Source organism: Lissotriton vulgaris, chromosome 6 (assembly GCF_964263255.1).
Source record: "Lissotriton vulgaris chromosome 6, aLisVul1.2, whole genome shotgun sequence".
NCBI lineage: Eukaryota > Metazoa > Chordata > Amphibia > Caudata > Salamandridae > Lissotriton > Lissotriton vulgaris.
In genome coordinates, this window is record NC_141694.1 from 1824250076 (window position 1) to 1824269531 (window position 19456).

Below are 19456 nucleotides of genomic sequence, written 5' to 3' on the forward strand. Positions count from 1 at the left end.
GTCCGCCCGTCAACCTAGCGGGGATTGGGACTGCCGCCATAAGAGCGGGGGTCCCATGGGGGGTATTAGGATGTGCCCGCCACTGTGGCGGGCACATCCTGCATTTTTAGCATTGAGAGCACCGCCTGCCACAATGCTAAAAATGCATTAAAGCATATGCATAAACAAAGAGGCAGGCACCACGCGGTGCCTGCCGCTTTGTTTATGCAAATGAAGGGGGGTACCACAGGTACCCCCCCCGTGTGCACCTCCCACCCCTCCTTCACTCTGGGGGCCCGCAGGGGGCCCCCAGAGTGAAGACTGCATGCCTTTCCGTGGCGGCATCGCCGCCACGGAAAGGCATCCGATTTGGCCCATCCTAATATGGCTGGCGGTGTCTATTAGACACCGCCAACATATTAATCCTTGTCCGCCCCAGCCACAAGGCAACAGGGGCGGAAAAGCGGCGGACGGTCTTTCCGTCTGCAGCGGCCCCCCCACCATTCTAATATGGCGGGGGGAATTCAGGAGAGGATGTCGGGCGGATTGCCCCTACCAGGTCGGCAGTGGCTACCGCCAGCCTGGCGGGGGCAATCCGCCCGACATCCTAATGGGCCCCATAGTAAGGGGAGCCTGATGGCTCAGTGAACTAATACATTCCCTGCATCAGTCCATCTGTATTTGTTTATGTGGTGCCATGTTCAGACAGTATCAACTTACAACAGCAGTTCACATGGAACTCATTTTGAAAACAATTTCATGTTGTCACTATTTTATTCTGTGTGGATTTAATCAAGAAAAAGCGGGATGTTAATGAGCTCTGCAGCAGCATACTAACTGTGCCGGCACGACCGTAATCTATTGCATTTGGTGTCCTTGCAATGTGATATACATGGGGCAAACATCGCAACCAACCAAGACAAGAATTGCCCAACTTACAACCTGCATATGTTGTCAAGTTGAGAATGCCCCACTTGTGCAACACTATATAGAGAAAAAACACACAGCCGATGACTTAAGGGGGCAGATTATTGAGAAGGGGGATATGTCTTATTTACCCTACAGAGCCTAGAGTGCAAATGGATAGATAGATGTAACTCTATCAGACAAGGTTTAAACACACTGGAGGAATGGTGCAAGTTTGTTACTCTAAGTCTCTGACTGTGCTGTCTAGCCACAATATGGAATCTGCCTCCCCATTGCACATGTGAAGACATCCACTCTGTTATTTTAACATGACCATAGGACCAGCTATACATTGTATATAAAAGGCTTAACTTTTATAACTCCAAAACTATCACTAAAAACGTCCTCCAAACAGTACCAATTGTATTCACATCTGTGTATACACCTGTTTGATTACTTGTACATAGTGTTGATTACCATTGAGACACTCTGTAAAACAGTGTTATTGTTTTTGAATTGAATGCTCTCTTTTTATTTTTTTATTTTCATTTATTTTTACATGAATAATACTTAACATTAAATATGCTGTGAAAAATTAGCTATATGGTAAATCCAGGTTAATAACTGTGCCGATGAAATAGCGACAGTGGCAAAACCCATTATTGACAGGAGCGGTACATGCGCACTATGTACCGCCGTAAACCTATTTGTTGACATGTCTAGTGTTGTTACTCTTGCATATAACGCTTGCGGTCACCTATCATGCGAGCAAGGTTAGAGGTCGGATAACACTAGTAGATTCTGGCGCGAACACTGACCGTCTAGCATAGACGCGCCTCCGACTAGCGTTGTGCACAAGAAGTGACAGATCCTTTTCATGTCGGTACTAAGAAGCAATCCAAGAGTCCAGCCGACAGAGTACACTATTACTCTCTGCTCACAGTGAGTCACAAATAAGAGAACTTATAACAAAAGTATCTGTTTACTTTTGTTTTTGTAAGCTATTGGCCCACATCGGCAACCCTGCACTCTGGCACTTTTGTAGGTAGCAGCTATCCACTTGAAGAAAGACCATATCCCAAGGTTCTTCCATGATAACAACATGTTTATCCATAATAAAAATACTCATTAAATATACAGGAGGTCTTTTGACTTCAGTCTCAGGGTGAGTTTCCTAAAGGGGTATCCTCTGACACCAAATGCATTATTAATGTTATTAAGAAACACAAACAATTGTCCATTCATCCTTCCTCGGCATCATTAACCTCTTAAGCGCTGCTGACGGCCAACGGTCGTCAGGAGCGCTATCTCCCCAGTGCTGCGCATGACCATTGGACGTCCATTCAGCACTAGTTCCAATGGACAGCGCAGCACTGGGGAGGGATATTTACACGCAGCTAAGGTGTTAAACCCCCATGAAGGAAGATCACTGTCCAGGATCTTCTATGATTTAAATAAAACCATCCCATTCGGCTCCTAATGAAAAAAGAAAGAACTAATAATCAGAACGCCATCCACCTTGGGAAAGCATATCCTCCCAGACTATGTGGCTCCTCAGACATACTGTATTATCAGTGTCATTTTAGAGATACATCCATCTATCAAGGCGCCATTTGTAGTCCCCAGGTCATACGTCTCCTGATGAGGTCCTCACACTTCAAGTAGGGTTGAAACATCATCCACAATCCTAAAGGATAGTCTAACAGCGAAAGCACTAGAGAACAATCTGGCTGATCTCTTTTGTATATTGAAAAATGATTATTCTGACATCCTTGTACATACCAAGAACCCGTCTCTAAATACAAGTCACTTTATTGCCACTTTATTTGTTTGGTTATGGTTACATTACTTGGGGTTCTCTATCACCTCTTTTTCCTAAAACACCGTTCATAAAAGTTAAAGTACCAAGAGAAATATGGGTATAAAGTTAAACTATAATCCTTTTTGTCATAATCAAAATAAATAACTCATTTTGGCTGAATTAAGTTGGAAGAAAGGCAATAAAAGGGCTACTTTAGTTTTGTACGAACTAACTTCTGACACATATATTCTGCTTCATTATCATCTCTTTTCCTGGATTAAATCAACACACAATAAAATTGTGACAACATTAATTTTTTTTCAAAATGAGTTCCATGTGAACACTTGTTGTTCGTTGATACTTAAATACCCAGTTTGCATAGACATATGGGTTGCTCTTGTTTTTTGAAAGATGTTCAGGCAGGTCAGCTCAGCGTTTCATCCTCCCAAGGCCAATAAAATGAGCACTATCGAACTACATAACAATAAACATCTGTTAATTAGCAACATGTAGCCCTTATGTGAACGTGCACCTCATAAATACACGTCATGTTAAGGATAAACTAAGACTTCAGCTTTTACTTTGATTTCAGAGAAAATACTGAGAACATCCTTTCTTGATCACAAGTTCTTTTTTGGGTCACGTGGCTTGCTGACACCACCTACCCAAGGAGACAGACTGAGGGTCTCCAAGCTTGGTGCCCTTTGCTAGGATGCTGCCAGGGTTGCCTTGTTTACTCTGTAGCTCAGCAGCCTGCCTCTTTGTAAATGTAATGTAATGTAATGATGTCTTGTAAAGCGCATGAATCACCCCACATGGGGTATCTCCGCGCTGTAGACCGCTGGGGAACCCATCCTGGCTTTCCCTGTGAGATGGACCCTACTGGGTATCTTCAGGGTGAAACCTAGGCAACCCCGGCGTATGTGGGGGGCCGTTGTGGAGATGAGGCAAGCTAATGCCCAGAGTTGCAGAGTGTTATCCCTGGTTAGAGTAGGCACCGAGGCGAGAACTTCAAGAATCCAGTGTAAGTTTCAGCACTGTTAGCTTTACTTCAGCTTTTGCACAACTTTGTACTTAGATGTGTTACACTATATATTGTTAGTTTTACCACTAGGTTACTTTTCGGTGTAACACACCTGAACTTGAGAATCAGAACTAGAAATGCACCTCCCCTCCCCACCTTTAGGTATATTAGGTGACTATGAACCCTAGTGCCTGGAAATGCCCTCCTCTTTTGAGACATATGACTTGCAGACATCACAGAATTCACAGGATAGGGAAAATGTAGGAGTACCAGTTTAGATCAGCAAAACAGACACAGTTGTGACTAGTAGTAACAAAGTAGTAACAAAGTATGGTGGGGCATGATGACCCACTACTCATGATAAATAGGGCGCAGGAGCATGGCCGGTGCAGCACTTCTCTCTCGGGATCCTTGTTGTCCACGAGCAGGAAAGGACCTACTTCCTGCTCAGTGGAACAGTATCCAACCAATCCTGAAGCTGCTCCTATGCTGCTTTCTTATACTCAACAAACAAAGTAGCCAGACAGATTTGTTTTTGAATTTCGATACCACCCAGCCTATCAGTTCTGGGGGATCACCTATTTTAGTATTTTTATATATTTTTAGAAACACATTTTCTCATTTGATTTGTATATGTCATCAAACAGTCATCGAACAGTGAAAAATACAAATAAAATGACAAATAAAATGTGCATATAAATAAAGTGACAAATAAAATGTGCATAAATGTACAAGTGTTCAAAATCTATACAATCAATACTATCAATTTTTGAAACAACACCAAAAACAGTTGAATCAGATACCTAACAATTATTTCACACTAGGAACCAGTCCTTTGTATTAGGTACAAGAAGACAAGCTTGGGGTCAACGCGTGTCCTGAGGAGAACCCATACTAATACTAATATTGTGGTTCGAAACGCGTTGACCTCAAGCCTGGGAAAAAGAAGTAGGGTGCCACTAGGGTCGTTTAAAAATTAATACAGTCTGTTATCCCTAGTTTTGCAACCCTATAATTTACTTCCTTATCCCCGGTTTAGTAAGACAGGCAGGCAGTGCTCATGAACTGTTTGTCCGCTTGTCTTCTTGTACCTGTACTTTACACTGTTAGGATAGTAGGGAAGGTGTTGGATAGTAAATTAAACTATTCCCTATCCTGGAGCGCCCTCCAGCGGAAGTCATTGTAACAACTTTCGTTGTAAAACCTTCGTGGTAATGGTACCGCGTTGTGAAAATTTCGTGATAAAGGATGTTCCCCATGGTGGGCTATCAGCTGCTTTCACTAAAGGGAATGTAATAATAACATCTGTTTTTAGGTTAACATGGAGGTAGACAGGAATAGGATGATTAGAAACTGATCTCTGTGCAGGCTGGGAGATATGTGTGTACCCCAAAAACTAGCCCCCCGGTAGGCATGGGTTTTTCCCGCACAATTGGGAAAAAAGTCACCCAATTTTGCAGGAAATAGCGAAATCTGGCAACCTTGTCTAGAAGGATGCAAGGCTACTTAAAAGTTTACTTGAACAAGGATGGGAGGTTACTTATAACTTCGGATGATAGTCATTGGTTAAGCAATACATATGAGGGTTTCAGAGCTGTGATTGGTCAAACAGGATGTCAGATTGATGGACGGCGCACAGTGCCTTTCCTAAAAAATACACGTATGTGCACAGTGAGTGTAAACCGTTGGGGATACGGTGCCTGTGCACACAACATCCACCGAAACACATAGGCGGAACGCGTGCGCAAAGCGTAGGAGGTACACAGCTAGATAGAGTACACAGTTCGATAGAACACCGTCCCCCCAACGTTTCATTTGAGCCCCGGGGGATGGTGTCCCCGGGGATAATAAAAATTAGTGATAGGGGCTATTTTGTTTTTACGGTAAAATTTTAATGCGTGTACGAGGTACCGTACAAACGTGCATGACGTGATGTGAAAGCACCGATCCGACGCGAACCGTTGAGACGTAATTGTAACGTATGCGTGGGTACGCGCAGAGAATGATTAGGTGTACAAAGGTCAGTGCGATCACTGAACGCGTACAGTACGATTATCAAAAAAAATGCAAAAAGGAAATATATAGAGTTTAATTTTGATACATTAAAAATATATTTAAAAAAATTTATTTCGTTTTTTATTATTTTACATAAAAAATATGGTATGTAACTTAAAAAGTAAAATAACTAAAAATAATTATTATAAAAATGTAGGAATTAGTATAAAAAGAAATAAATATAAAAATTAATACATTCAAAAATTATCATCATCATTTACAAAACCTTTGAAATTCACTGAAAAAACCATAAGTTTCAGCCACGTTATAGTTAGGAATTAGCATTTAAAAAAACTTGCAAATTCACTGAAAAAACCATAGGTTTCACACATGTTATAGTTAGGAATTAGCATTTAAAAAAACCTTAGAAATTCACTGAAAAAAACATAGGTTTCACAGACGTTATTGTTAGCTGGACATTTCACTCATACAAAACCATCGAAATTCCCCCGTTATAGTTAGTTCAGATAACTATAACTCGCGCACCCGCAATGCACTGCTGATGACGTCACATATTACATCATTCATGACATGGTCAGTGGCATCACTCATGACATCACTGATGACATCTCAAATTGCATCACTGATGACATCATCCTTGTGAAAGAGTGGAAGACCTCCTCTCACCCTAATATCACCTTTGATACACACATTCAAAAATAGAAACTAACAATTTCCAAAAAATGGAGATACGAATACCAGTAACAACAACCTATTAGGTAATTCCACCATCTACATACACATCCACTCATTCACCAATAGTTCTATATAGTCACTCATACATGTACTCACTCATCATATGTACTCATACACCTATACATCCTGTTACACACCGATACTCATCCATAGATTTACTCACACACATACTCATACATGCAAATAAACTATGAAACATCCATTTACTTGCATATACAGCTATACACACACCTCTACACTTACTTCTACAGAAACGTACACATACTTACTCTATTAAACAATCACTTATAGAAACACATACTTATTTATACAGGAAATCTTCCAATCTCTCACTCTCACATATACTCACTTATATACATTATTAGTCACATATACTAGTTTAAAACATATGTAGTGACTCATACAAATACTATTGAGACAGTCATTCACTCACTAAAACACCCATACATGCACTCATCCACCCATACAGTGCTGCACACATTTTGTCTTCAAAACACATACAAACAGTAAGTCTGTCATTCATGCATCTGTGCGCTAAGTAATACCCCCCACCAAACCAAACAGACACTCATACTGATACTCAAAAAAACAACTAATAACCCATATATTTTTATTTTTATTTATTTATTTCAAATTGTATAGCGCGTTATCACCCAGGGGTCTCTAAGCGCTTGACACTTTCACCAACCCATGCAGCCACTTATACACAAAGTGAGACACTAATAGAGATATTTACATATTTAAACATTACTCGCTAATACATGTATTCAATTCAGTTATACAATGAATTTTTACAAAAAAACCATCCATTTAAACACTTATTTACCCATTTATTCTTCCATCGACCTTTACATACATATATAAAAAATATTTATTTTTCAGAAAGACACACATTCACTGGATGATGTCATCAGTGATGTCATTTGGGATGTTATCAGTGATGTCATGAGTGATGTCACTGACCATGTCATGAATGATGTGATATGTGATGTCATCAGCAGTGCATTGCGGGCGCGCAAGTTAGCTGAACAAACTATAACAGGGGCATTTCAATGGTTTTGTATGAGTGGAATATCCAGCTAACTATAACGTGTGAAATCTATGTTTTTTTCAGTGAAAAAAAAAAACAAAAAAAAATATATATATATATATATATATATATATATATATATATATATATATATATACAAGAAAGTAAGTTGATTGATAGATCATGCATTTGCATAAAATGTTTTTCAGAACCATGGCATATCATTGAAACAGTATTACAGAAAGTATACTTCTTGCACTGCTGTCAACCTTTTCTTCTGTGTAAATTTCTGTGTCAGTGGGGTACCGGAACTTGAAGGGCCCCCCCTGCAAGGTAAGTGAAGGGGCCCTATCTGGATTTAATCAGGAGCTCTCCGGCCAGTGTACTCTGGGGCACCTTAGGGCTCGGAGGCTCCGCACCTCAGGGGCTGCTGGAGCCTATGTTATGCCACTGTTCTGTGTGTGTACTATGCACTGCATAAATATTAATCCACAATACATGTAACATATTCCTTTTTTACAGAAACAGTGAACAATAGATTTTTGATTAGCACCAACACAGGTAAACTATTTTAAGTGAGCCCTGTTTTTTTCCACAGGTGTTACACAATTCCAAACATCCTGGCTGGAGCTACGACAACATTTGAGTGCAATGGAATGGTCGGCCGCTTTGTGAACATCATTGTGCCCGGCAGATGGGAATATTTCACACCGTGTGAAGTTCAAGTCTTTGCGTACCCTGTGGAGAAACTGAGCTGCCTGGGCAGTGCCTAATTTGAGCCAGTGGATTCCGGTGCTCTGCACCAGCACTTCATTCTCAACTCCAGCACCAACCACAGTCTACCACATAGTGGTGCTGTCTGTCTAATTTTGAGATGCGCACATCAACAGGGTTTAGTAATACAATATAATTTTAAAATGAATAATAACTGTCACCCACGCCATACTTATAGCTTTGGGTGTTCGGGAATAGTCTGACTTATAAGCGATATTAGTAGCTATGTTAGTATTGTTATTGGCAGCTCTGGCAGAGGCAATGGGTGGTGCAAGCTTCAGCGGCTACTGGGAAGCGTCCTGCCACTTTCTTCTTTACAGATTAAGAACTGTGCTGGGGTGAGGCGAGACACGCATCTTCATAAAGGATCAGCGAATCAAAGAGAAATGATGCTAAGGCGACACCAGATTGAGAAAGCAGATACTGACTCTCATCTCCTGATCGTTTAAGGGCTCTTCAGGAAAAATATTAAATGTGTATAAAAATAATAGGTCTACACTTTCATTAAAGACTGATCTTGGCACATGTATGATTGCAGATGTGTATTAATCAGCTGATATTTACCATATGAAAAATTACGGCCAATGTTTCAGAGAAATGGCGGTCATTCCTGTTTGGCCAAACATGGGACATTTTATTGTTTCACTTGAAGTTCTGTTTTCCAAACTTGGGGCATGACAGTCAAGTTCTGCTTGACTTCCTAAGCCAGTCGTGTCACAGATTCCAGCTGCAACTACATTTTTTCCCCGGAACTCAGTTCTACCACCTGATACCATATCCACCTTGCTCTGGATTCTTATTTGTGCAGCTTTATATAGTACAAACCTGACCCAAAGTATGGGAGTGATTTACATGAGCATGCACATGAGTACATTACACAAGGTCACATTCATATGTTGTAGGCACAGAGAGAGTAAGTAATTTGAACAGAATCACAGGATGCTGAGCCGATGCCGAGAATCAAATCTAGATCCCCAGTTCCAAAGTCAGCATCTCTGGTACTAAACCCACACCCTCTCTCTTGAGAGTCACAGGTACTGGGTTGCAACGTTGAACACCCGGGGTCTCATTTACGAGACGTGTTGCATCGCTGCATGAAAGCAGCAATGCGCCACTTCTCAGTTCACCCTCCTTGCGACACCAATGATGGTGTTTGTATTTACAATATGACGCATCAATATGACGCATCCTGTTGCAAGAAAGGACAGATACATCAGTATAACTGACGTATCTGTCAGTGCAAAAAGTGGCTCATTTCTGGAGTTGTGTCGGAAGCCTGACGCAACTCCAGCAATTTTCCTTTCACATGGGGTAAACCCCATGTGAAAGGGCCTGCGTCACCCTTATGCCTGCCATGAGGCAGGCGTAACGTTTTGACGCATTGGCGTCCAAGAAGTGGCGCAGCGAAATCTCAAAGATTTCGCTGCGCCACTTCTACTACCCTTTCTTGCGGGGGTACGCCCACCCTGCATACATTACACCTGGTGCAGGTATAATGTAGCGCAGGGGTTTACGAAGTGACGCATCTACCTAGATGTGTCACTTCATAAATATGGCGTAACATGGCGCATGTTTTACGCCACTGGTGCGTCACGAAAAGTGACGCACCAGTGGCACAAAAGTGGCGCAGGGGCTCATAAATGAGTACACACTCTGACTCGCCTCCCTGGACATCCAATGTACATCCCTTGCAAAACTTTCTTCATCTTCAGATCCGTAACTAATCTCTTTCTCAGGAATGGCATGAATTTTATCTTTTTTGGATTGACACACTTTAGCAAAATGTCCCAATTTCCACAAACTTTACAAATGACATTTTTTCCAGGACAGTGATGACCACATTCTTCTGCATAAAAGAATCAATGTTTCCCTTCTTTGTTCTCTACATTTCTCTTACCAGTATCCTGTTTGTAACTCTAAGACTCTCTCACTGGAGCAACACCGCATTGCTATTTGCTTGTCAAGTCCATGTACGACTTTTGTGACAGTTCAATACCTTTAACAATATCAATGGTCTCTGAAAGAGTGGGATTGTGTGTAGCATTAACAATTTTTCCTTTACCTTCTCATCCCATCAGCTTACAACAATTTCATCCCGTATCACTTGTGTAGTACAATTTTCAAACTTGAATCAGCCGCAAGTATGCGCAGTGCTGCCTCATAACTATCAATAGACTCATCCTGAGGCTGGTCTCGCGTGAAACATTTATGTCGATTGACCATCAATCTAGGTTGAACATCACAATGTTTTTCTAGCTTCATGACAGCTTGCTGAAACTCACCAACATCTTCTGTATACGTAAGTGTTCATGGATGGAATGACTTTCAAACCCCAAATTATGTTCTAGAAGAAACCTCTTCCTCTCGGACAATATCTATTTCCTCCGTTGGCGTCAATGTATTTTGCAACGCCTAGAACCATGACTTCCAAGGTATGGGCAGATCTCCAGGTGTTTGAAGAAAAGGAGGTGGAGCATTAATGCTCTGCATATTTGGATGATGGATAGTGGACACCGAAGTGTGTGCCTATCAAAGCTGACACTGTGTTGTGTGCGATTGTGTTTGCTCAACCACAAAATTGCTTTTACCTCAACAGTTTTCTTGTATGTGACATTTAGTAAATTTGCACGCTTCACAGCTGACTATATGTTGTATATATATTTTGTATGTGGATCACAGTAAAAACCATCTCAAAACAGTTTTCTTGATTGTGATACGCAGTACATGTGTGCATAGTACAGTAATGGTTCCTCCAATAGAATTCTGCGGATTGCGACACACAGTCTATATGTGCGTATCACAGACAAAACCGCCGCAGTGGGTCCAGGATTGTGGTTACGTCACTCTTGTCGCCAAATTTGTAGTAGCTCCTCTCAAGTAAACACCATCAAATTATGATGAAGTAGGGAGCTTTATTTTTGTCAACCCAACCCCCGGCAGCATCAGGACAACTGCCCACATTAGAACATCAGTAATCAAATGCCTCCAAAAATCTAAGTTCTTTATGCAAATATGTCTGACAGTGAAAGTATAGATGACATGTCCACCCACAGCTATTTAATCGATCAAAATTTCATCAAAGGATACAATGACAGATGCATAAAACCTATATATAAGAAGCAAGGAAACAAGGAAGGCAATACACCGTTTGTCCAAAGAGTGAGACATGAAATATGAAAGGCCAAAATGCTTTTAGTAATGATTCACTAGTGATAAACAGTTCACAATTGTGGCTCTAATCCTTCATTTGCATGCCCCTTCCCATGATCACATATCACCCATCACATTCATTCTATTTACATTCCTCCAGGGGAAGTGCCTAGTGCCAACAATTCACATTCCCACCAAGGGTTCACTGGCAAATGATGCGTGAACACAAATTCACACAAGCTTCCTCTGTGACTAGGCGAAGAATGAAAAAAATCCACACAGCTTAATACAAAACACTCGACTCTAGGGCACCATATAATGCACCGTCCCTGCCAGGGTACCTGAGTCCCGACCAGCCTTCAACAGAGCCCCCTCAATAATCAACTCCAGGCCACCCAGGGTAGGGCTGAAAGGTCCAGGACTTCAGTGGGTCAGCCCCGCCCTTCCAGACCACAAAATGTATTACCTCATCAGGGGGACAAAGCAGCAAATTAGCCCTAATTCTCTGGTAGCCCCATTCTCTTCAGATCAAATGTCCACCTTTTGCTCTATTAGAGCGTGGGAGGGTGTTATTTCCGAAGTGACCCCCCACCACAGAGTCGGTGTTTCTGGAGATGCCTTCCGTCACGTGGTTGAGGAACACTGGGACAGCTCCACCAGCCTGCAATGTTTGTAAGTCCCCACTGGTGTGGCACCGCTGAATGACACCACCAATGGGAAGAAGCTGGGGGTGGCCCTTCGCCTATCACCCTGTGATGAATGGCCGGCCTGGAGGTGACTCCCAGCCCTCACACAGCGCCCCGGGCATAGATGACCTCACATCCGCTCCTACTCATGGAGCGACTAATGGTGACTCTCAGCTATGTGCATGGGTTGCTGCCTCAATTGCATTGCTCTTGTGAACTGTAGCCCTATCTCTGTTACTAAAGCATCCTGATTGGAATAACGTTGTTCCTAGAAGCTGTTGAGACGCTAGATGTGGTGTCTAGGGGCGGGTCAATTAGTTCATTTTGGAATTTGTGCAATTTGCTTACCCCTGCATGATTTCTCGAGTTGTGTCAGCACCATATATTTTCTGCCACTTCTCAGTGGCAGAACGGGAAGTTGGGCCCTTTCATCCTCAGGTGATGCTGGAGCCAACCAGCTGAGTAGAGTGGTCTCTTCAGATGATGCAAGCAGGGATCTCCTTACCTCAGGGGAACATCCTGGTGGCGGCCCAGACAGCCACACAGGGGTTGGCTGCAGTCTTACAGACAATGGGCAATGTCTATGCTGGTGAGCAAGGTTCCAGCGGCAAACGAAACTGGGAATCATTGAAAGGCCAAAAGCCCCAAGATCTGTAGGAATCAGGCATCACATACATACCTTCAGAGACTTATGGCACAATGTTGGTATGTTCTAATGGGACATACGTGTCCCGGTTTTGTGTTCGCCGGGAAGCCGTGCTTCTCCACTCTTCGTGAGGGCGGAGTACGGGGTTTTAATGCAGGCACAAATGGCCATACATGCAGTGCACCCTCAGCGTGGTGCTCAGGCGTCAGTCAGGATAAGGACTCGCCCCTGCTATGGATACTCGGTTGATGCCGGTTCCCTAGAGGGAACCGGCATCGACCGAGTATCCATAGCAGGGGCGAGTCCTTAGCAGGGGCGAGCACGGCTTCCCGGCGAAAACAAAACCGGGACACGTATGTCCCATTAGAACATACCAACATTGTAATTGGATCCCATTAAGGACCTCTGTTCAACCATTTTGCTCGGCGTCTTGATCGTTAATTCCGCCGAATAAACCAAGGAGTACAGGAGACCTCCCACGAGAGGCTTCTCACCTCGAACAATAGAGGCTTTGATAGATTCAGGCATGCTTTGTTTATCTCTAAAGTCCTGATGATGATCCCATGCATTAAATGAGCAATAGGGATCGAAACGTCGACACCCAAAAGTGGGATTACACTTACAATATTGTCAAATGAGATTGTGTATGCTCTGCTTCAGGTGACACAGTCAGTGATCTTTAATTTTTCTACAGTGCCCTGCTCTTGCTCTCTTCCTTTCCCTGAAAAAAACACCCCTTTCACTCTATTCCTATTCTTCCTTTCTCTTCTTGGTACGGCACAGGCTTGTGTCATGCTATTTTACTATGCATTGTATATTAGACATTGTGTCTTGAAAATAAATTCCTTTCCCGGCTGGGTCAGGAAACCTCAATCGTATAGTATTCCATTGTGTTCCTATACTGTATTGTATTTATTCTGAATAAGCTAAGCACCTTTGTTTCTTATAACGTAGTTATACCCAAGGTCCTTAGCCATCTATTGGGTTCCCCTTGTTTCCAAAAACCGTATTGTAAATGCAGCGCACCATGGGTGGCGGAGCTGCGGCGCACAATAATTGGCGCATCCCTGGAGATGTTATGTTATGTTATGTTAATATATTTTATTGAGCGCGAACAGCTGCCCCAGCAACGAGGCGTCCCGGCGCTGAACCATAACAGAGACTTGAAGGGAGGGGAGGAAGGAGAGGGACTAGGGAAGATTATGTTAGGGAGAATAGAAATGTTTTAATCGCCTTGCGAAAGGCCAACAAGTTGGTCATGGAGCGAATGTGAGGAGGCAAGGAATTCCAGAGCTTTGCCCCCAATGATGCGCCAGTTATTGTAATTCTGCCCCTAAGTGATTTGCTCAGAATCACAGGATGTTCAGTGTCACTGCCGAGACTCGAACCCTGTTCCCCAGCTTCAACGTTGACCGCTCTAGCCGTAAGGCTACAGCCTCTCCCCAATTTTTTTTCTGTAGTCTTTTATTAAAGATTCTCTTGGGATAAGCTATCTAATTGCTGGAGTGTATCTCGGGGTCACTGTTGCCTAGTGTTCGAGTTGCTAAATCTAAATACATTATCAGTATGCCTTTAACATTTTTGGGCCATTTCGTCAGCTGAGAGATATTCTCCCTTTTTGGATAGTTCTCTTAGTATTGCAGTGGCATTATTGAACCACTTACGACAACCCCAATCATCGAGAACCAACACAAATCTGGTTTATTAAGGAATGGAGACACAGGGGAGGGGTAAGACTTGATTCCTCCCATTATAATAATGTCTTTCTAACGAAAAAGGTGATCCACTCTGAAATTCATGTATTTAATTATTTATACATTAATTCCAATGTAATTCACGTTATTTTATTACATATTTCTGTATATTATATCTATTATATTATATTTAGTAAATGCTATTAAACAATTTCAACACAAAAAAAGGTGATACGCATGGAGTTGAGTAGATCATCCTGATGCCAAATCCAGACAGGGCAATATGTGGATAAGACTAGAGGAGAAACCAAACTACTCAAACCCATACCTTCTCAGTCCACGGGTTGGACAAGTCAAGAAGCGCCAGGAGCTGTTCCACTCTGAGATATCTGTCAATTTGTGGCAACCCCAGGCCTCCCTCATGGTGAATTCTGTATAACATTTTCCTGGCCACTCTGTTTGTTTTACCGTGCCAGGTAGTGCCTAGTAATCAGTTCTGCATAGAAGGAAGTTCCTCCCTCGGAACTTGAAGGGGTGGAGTTTGAAACACATACAACAACCTGGGTAGAAATTCATTTTATAGAAGCTATTCGACCAAACCAGAAAATCTCAAGTCTTCCTCATTGATTTACATCTTTGTGCACCATGTCCAGCAGTGGTGGTATGTTCAACCTGGTCCAGCGGGTTCGGTGGGAGGGGATGAATATGGCTACATAGGCCAGGGAGCTCGTTTATATGCGAAGGTTGAAGATGAAAGGGTGGAGACCCCCATGGCCATTGATTTCTCCAAATTAATTTGAAAGCCTGAGACTATAGTGAGGTTCCGTGACAATTGTAAGTGGTGTTTTCGACTAGCTCGAATATGGTCGAGTCTGGAATCTATGAATCGCAAATTACGAGTTTAGTGGGTGTACGCGTTTTCGCTATGCTAACCTAAACCGTTTGTCTGTTTCGTGGGTTTCTTCATCTGAACCTACGGATTCCATTTTAGATACGGCATCCATTTTGTTTCTTGCCCTCAAGTAGCCAGCGAACGGACACTGTCCGCTTCGTGACCCTGGGATTCCCAAACTCTTGCGGAAGACACGTGTTCCTTTGAGGGTGTCTTTATGATGAGGGGGATGACACTGTAAGGCAGATGGCCCCGCTCGAGGCTCATCTTGCCGTCCCGGTCTATTGTCTCAGTTGTGCATTCATTAAGCACGTCTCCTTTGATCCCTGCAATCGTGTTTCCTGATACCACCCCCTTTACACTCTTTTCGATCTGTTCGCTATCCTCGTCTTCCTCTGCACCTGTTTCTGACTCTTCCTTGATTCATTTACAGCCGAACGGAATGCACTAATGATGGGAAGATGTACTTTTACAGTTGGGAACCGGCAAATGCTACTGTAATTATGTTCTGGGCCCTGAATACATGAAAGCGACCCCCTATGAAATTTACTGTGGGAACTGGGTTGTAACCTTTTGTTTGCCATGTTATCCTATGACGAAAAACTGTATAAAAAGAGCGATCCACAGATACAATTTGAAGCAGTCTCCGTGAACATACATGTTATGTACTTCTCGTGACTTCTGTGTTCCCTGCAGTAAATAAACCTCGAATCTTTGACGCCGAAGGAAGTGTCCCGTGTCTTTGTCATTTGTACACCGGAACAGGTAACCCACGAAGGTTTCAGGTGTTATCCCTGGCACCGCTGGGTCTTAGAAAAACCCAGTCCTTCAGTTGGCGCCCACGTGGGGCTGCATCAGCGGTACCGGTCCAAAGCCCGACGATCGTGAGGAACTTCGTGTGAAATCTCCGAGGGAAGGTGCACCCCGCTTCATCGACCCTGTTGTCGAAATAAGTGGCCCGAAGACTTTTCCCGCGAAGATCCCCGCCTCCTGACGGCTGCAACGGACTGCTGCCCTGACTGTAGACCTGTTTTGGCGCCTGGCGTAGACCTTGGTACAGCGAGACGATTGACGGGCCTTCCTGGTGACGCCATTGTTCTTTGAGTTAAGTATATGTGGGTCGCTCCCAAAATCCTTAGTTGTTGTGGGTGCTTAGTTGTTGCATGGTTCCATTGCATTTGTGGTTCTTCGTATTTTGTTCTTAGTTGTTCTATTTGACGTCTGCAGTCGCCAAAAACCGAGGGTTTTTGCACTTTTGCAGGGACATTGTAATCCCATAACCCTTGACGTTTGTGAAACTCGGTTAGTGTGCACGATGCCTGGCCGTAGTACTTTGTTCAGTTGCTTTAGAGGTTGTGGTACGGATTCCCGATTGGAGGACTTGTGTCCGATACCTCCAGTTGGAACTCCAATTTACGAATTATATAGTCGCCATGGTGTGGGTCCTATCTCATTCAATGATTGTTGGGTCCGTTATACTAAGAATGACGGTGTCCTTAGTTGGCCACCTCATGGTAGTTTTGAGACCCCGATTCTAGATAATCTTGAAGCTAAATTGTTTCAAAAGAAAGCAAGGCCGGCCATGTTTGATTCCTTCCGGTTATGGCGTAAAGAAGCCAAGCAGAAAGAAATCAAGCAGCTTAAACGAAATAAGAGAGAAGGTATCGTTACAACGATGAGAAATGCAGAGCAGTTTCAGCGAGACAAAGAAGAGAAGGAAAAGGAAATTTTTGATAGGTTACAACATATGACAGTGGATAAATGTTATCCCGTTTTACCGACGGGTACAGAAAAGAAGGGAGAGGAAGCAGTAGAGGACCCTTTGTTGTCCTATCTATCGAAGTCGCCACCTCCATATGCACAGGATACCACAGCTCCTGTGGTTCCTCCTGTTCCTCAACCTGCTGTTCCGGCAGCTGTTAATCAGCCTGTCGTTGGCCCTGCCATTGCGAATCCTCTTGTTCCTATTCCTCTACCTGCTCCTGTTCCGACTGCTCCACCGTCTATACCTTCTCAAGCTGTTGTTCCCGCTACTTCTGCTCTTGTAGCTACTCCTACTGCTCCTGCTGCTCCTATCTTTAGCCCTCATGTTGTTGCTCCTGTACTTTACTCCTCTTCTCCGTCTGTTCGGCGACGCATTCCTAACACTGTCGCTAATCTTTATTCTCCTTTTGGACCGCTTCTTGGGTCTGATGATTCTGATGCTCCGCAACGACGGAGTCAGCTTCCTGGTGGTAGGGAACGTGATACATTGATCAATATGGCGCGTAATTGGATTAGGTACCCCCTTAAAAATCCTCCGCGCATAATTGTTGAGACTTTCTCTCAATTCAATGTGCCAACACAGAGATTCGTGTTTGACGAAATGTGCAAATTCTTACGTGATGCAATATCTAATGATGAGGTCAACGAAGTACCGGTTGACGTATCTGAACTTCAGCTCCAGTTTGCGAGTGGTATACTTGTAGGTAGCAATGTTTGACGTGCTCTTGAACATCTTCTATCTTTTCGTCCCACTGTGATACCCCGAGCATTGTTTAAAGACAAAACTGAGGAGTGGATGGCGACGCCTGGTCAGTATCCCATGCGTGAAGTTCCACCAGTGTGGATGCCAGGTGATGCACAGGCCGTTCCTATTATTCTGCCACACTTCCAGAGAGTTTGGATACACCTCCCATGGAAGCGATCGGAAGTTTTGCAGGTTAAGCAAACTTTGCCCGACCCTCGCAAAAATCCGGCAGGGTACTATAAAGAATTGTCCCAGCTAGTGGATGCGACGATAATGAATCTTGCCGACATTGATATGCTGTTCGGCAATGTCGTACCGCAACCGGTATGTGCGAAAATCCGTCACGAAGATCATGCAGCTGAATTAGGTGGTGATTGGGCTGCGCTTACAGCGGCTGATGTACGACAAGTTGGTGGGGCAAAGCCTGAACAGCTCATTACCGATCTTCCCCAAAGAATAATTACTCTTATGAAGACACTTATGCCAGCAATGAAAGTTAACTGGGATAAATTGTCTGCCTGTAAGCAAAAGAAGGACGAGAGTGTCTCCGATTTCTTTACGAGATTTGAGGAGGCATTCATCGATCATAGTGGTCAGGATATGGGCACTGAGGGAGGCCAGAGACTGTTTGTGGATAAATTTGTATCGAATTTGTTGCCTGACCTTAGCAACAAATTGAAAAATTCAGAAAGTGCTTGGGCCGTTTCTACCTCTGCTCAGATATTGGCCACGGCACAATATTATGAGAATAGACAGAAAGAGGAAAACGATTGTGCAGATAAAAAGACGAAAGAACTCAAAACGAAAGTTTTGTTGCAACAAGCTTATCCTCCGCGCTCGAATCAAAATGATTCTCAGTAGCGGAATAGATCGCAATCACAGCCTGCTAGGTCACAGTCGCGAAATGAGTCTCCTTCGCAGAGATCTACGCTCGGGTACAATCAGTGTGCCTATTGTAGAGGAGAGGGTCATTTGAAATTTGATTGTCCGGTTTTGCGCGATCGAAATAATGGAAATTCATCTAGAGGTGGCCATAGTGGTCCTCAACAGGCTTCACGAGGTAGAGGTCGTGGTGTTACTCAGAATCAAAATGAGCGTTCTAATAATTCCTCTGATTCCAATAATTGTTTTGATCAGCGTGGGTCATCATCAGGTAGATCCGCACAGTAAAATGTGGACGATTATTACGTCGATCAGGGTACTGACGATGGTAATTACTAGGACAGCCATAGACAAGGAGAGGGAGTAGTATCAGTTCCGGTTGATCAGAGAGGGCCATACGTCACAGTTGCCACCTCGGGCGTAGTTGAGCCTTTTCTGTTGGACACTGGTGCAGCGAAAAGTTCCATCATGCATTCGAAACTCCCTGGCGCACCTTTGTCTGGCTTAACAAATGTTTCCGTTGGATTCTCCGGCGCCCCTGTTAGCAATCCGGTTTCTCGCCCTTTGCCCCTCACAATTGGGCCTTGTGAGCTGCAAGCTCCTTTGATTTTGACTACTGGTTGTGGTGAAAATCTTTTGGGTCTGGATTTGCTGAAACGTTTGTATGCGACTTTGTATTGTTCCCCTGCGGGAGTGAAGCTTACATTGGGTGAGAGAGTAATCTCTCCTATG

The 19456-nt window shown here is 43.4% G+C and overlaps 1 protein-coding gene across 2 annotated transcripts in view; it reads left to right on the forward strand.

The window, feature by feature from the left end:
- LOC147709564 (fucolectin-like) overlaps window positions 1-8792 on the forward strand; it is a 47405-nt gene extending 38613 nt beyond the window's left edge. For both annotated transcript variants that reach the window (XM_086928086.1, XM_086928085.1), the window contains exon 4: window positions 8090-8792. In XM_086928086.1, the coding sequence (XP_086784212.1) occupies window positions 8090-8264 (175 nt within the window). In that variant the 3' untranslated portion in view covers window positions 8265-8792. The remainder of the gene's footprint in view (window positions 1-8089) is intronic.
- Window positions 8793-19456: the final 10664 nt, after the last annotated feature.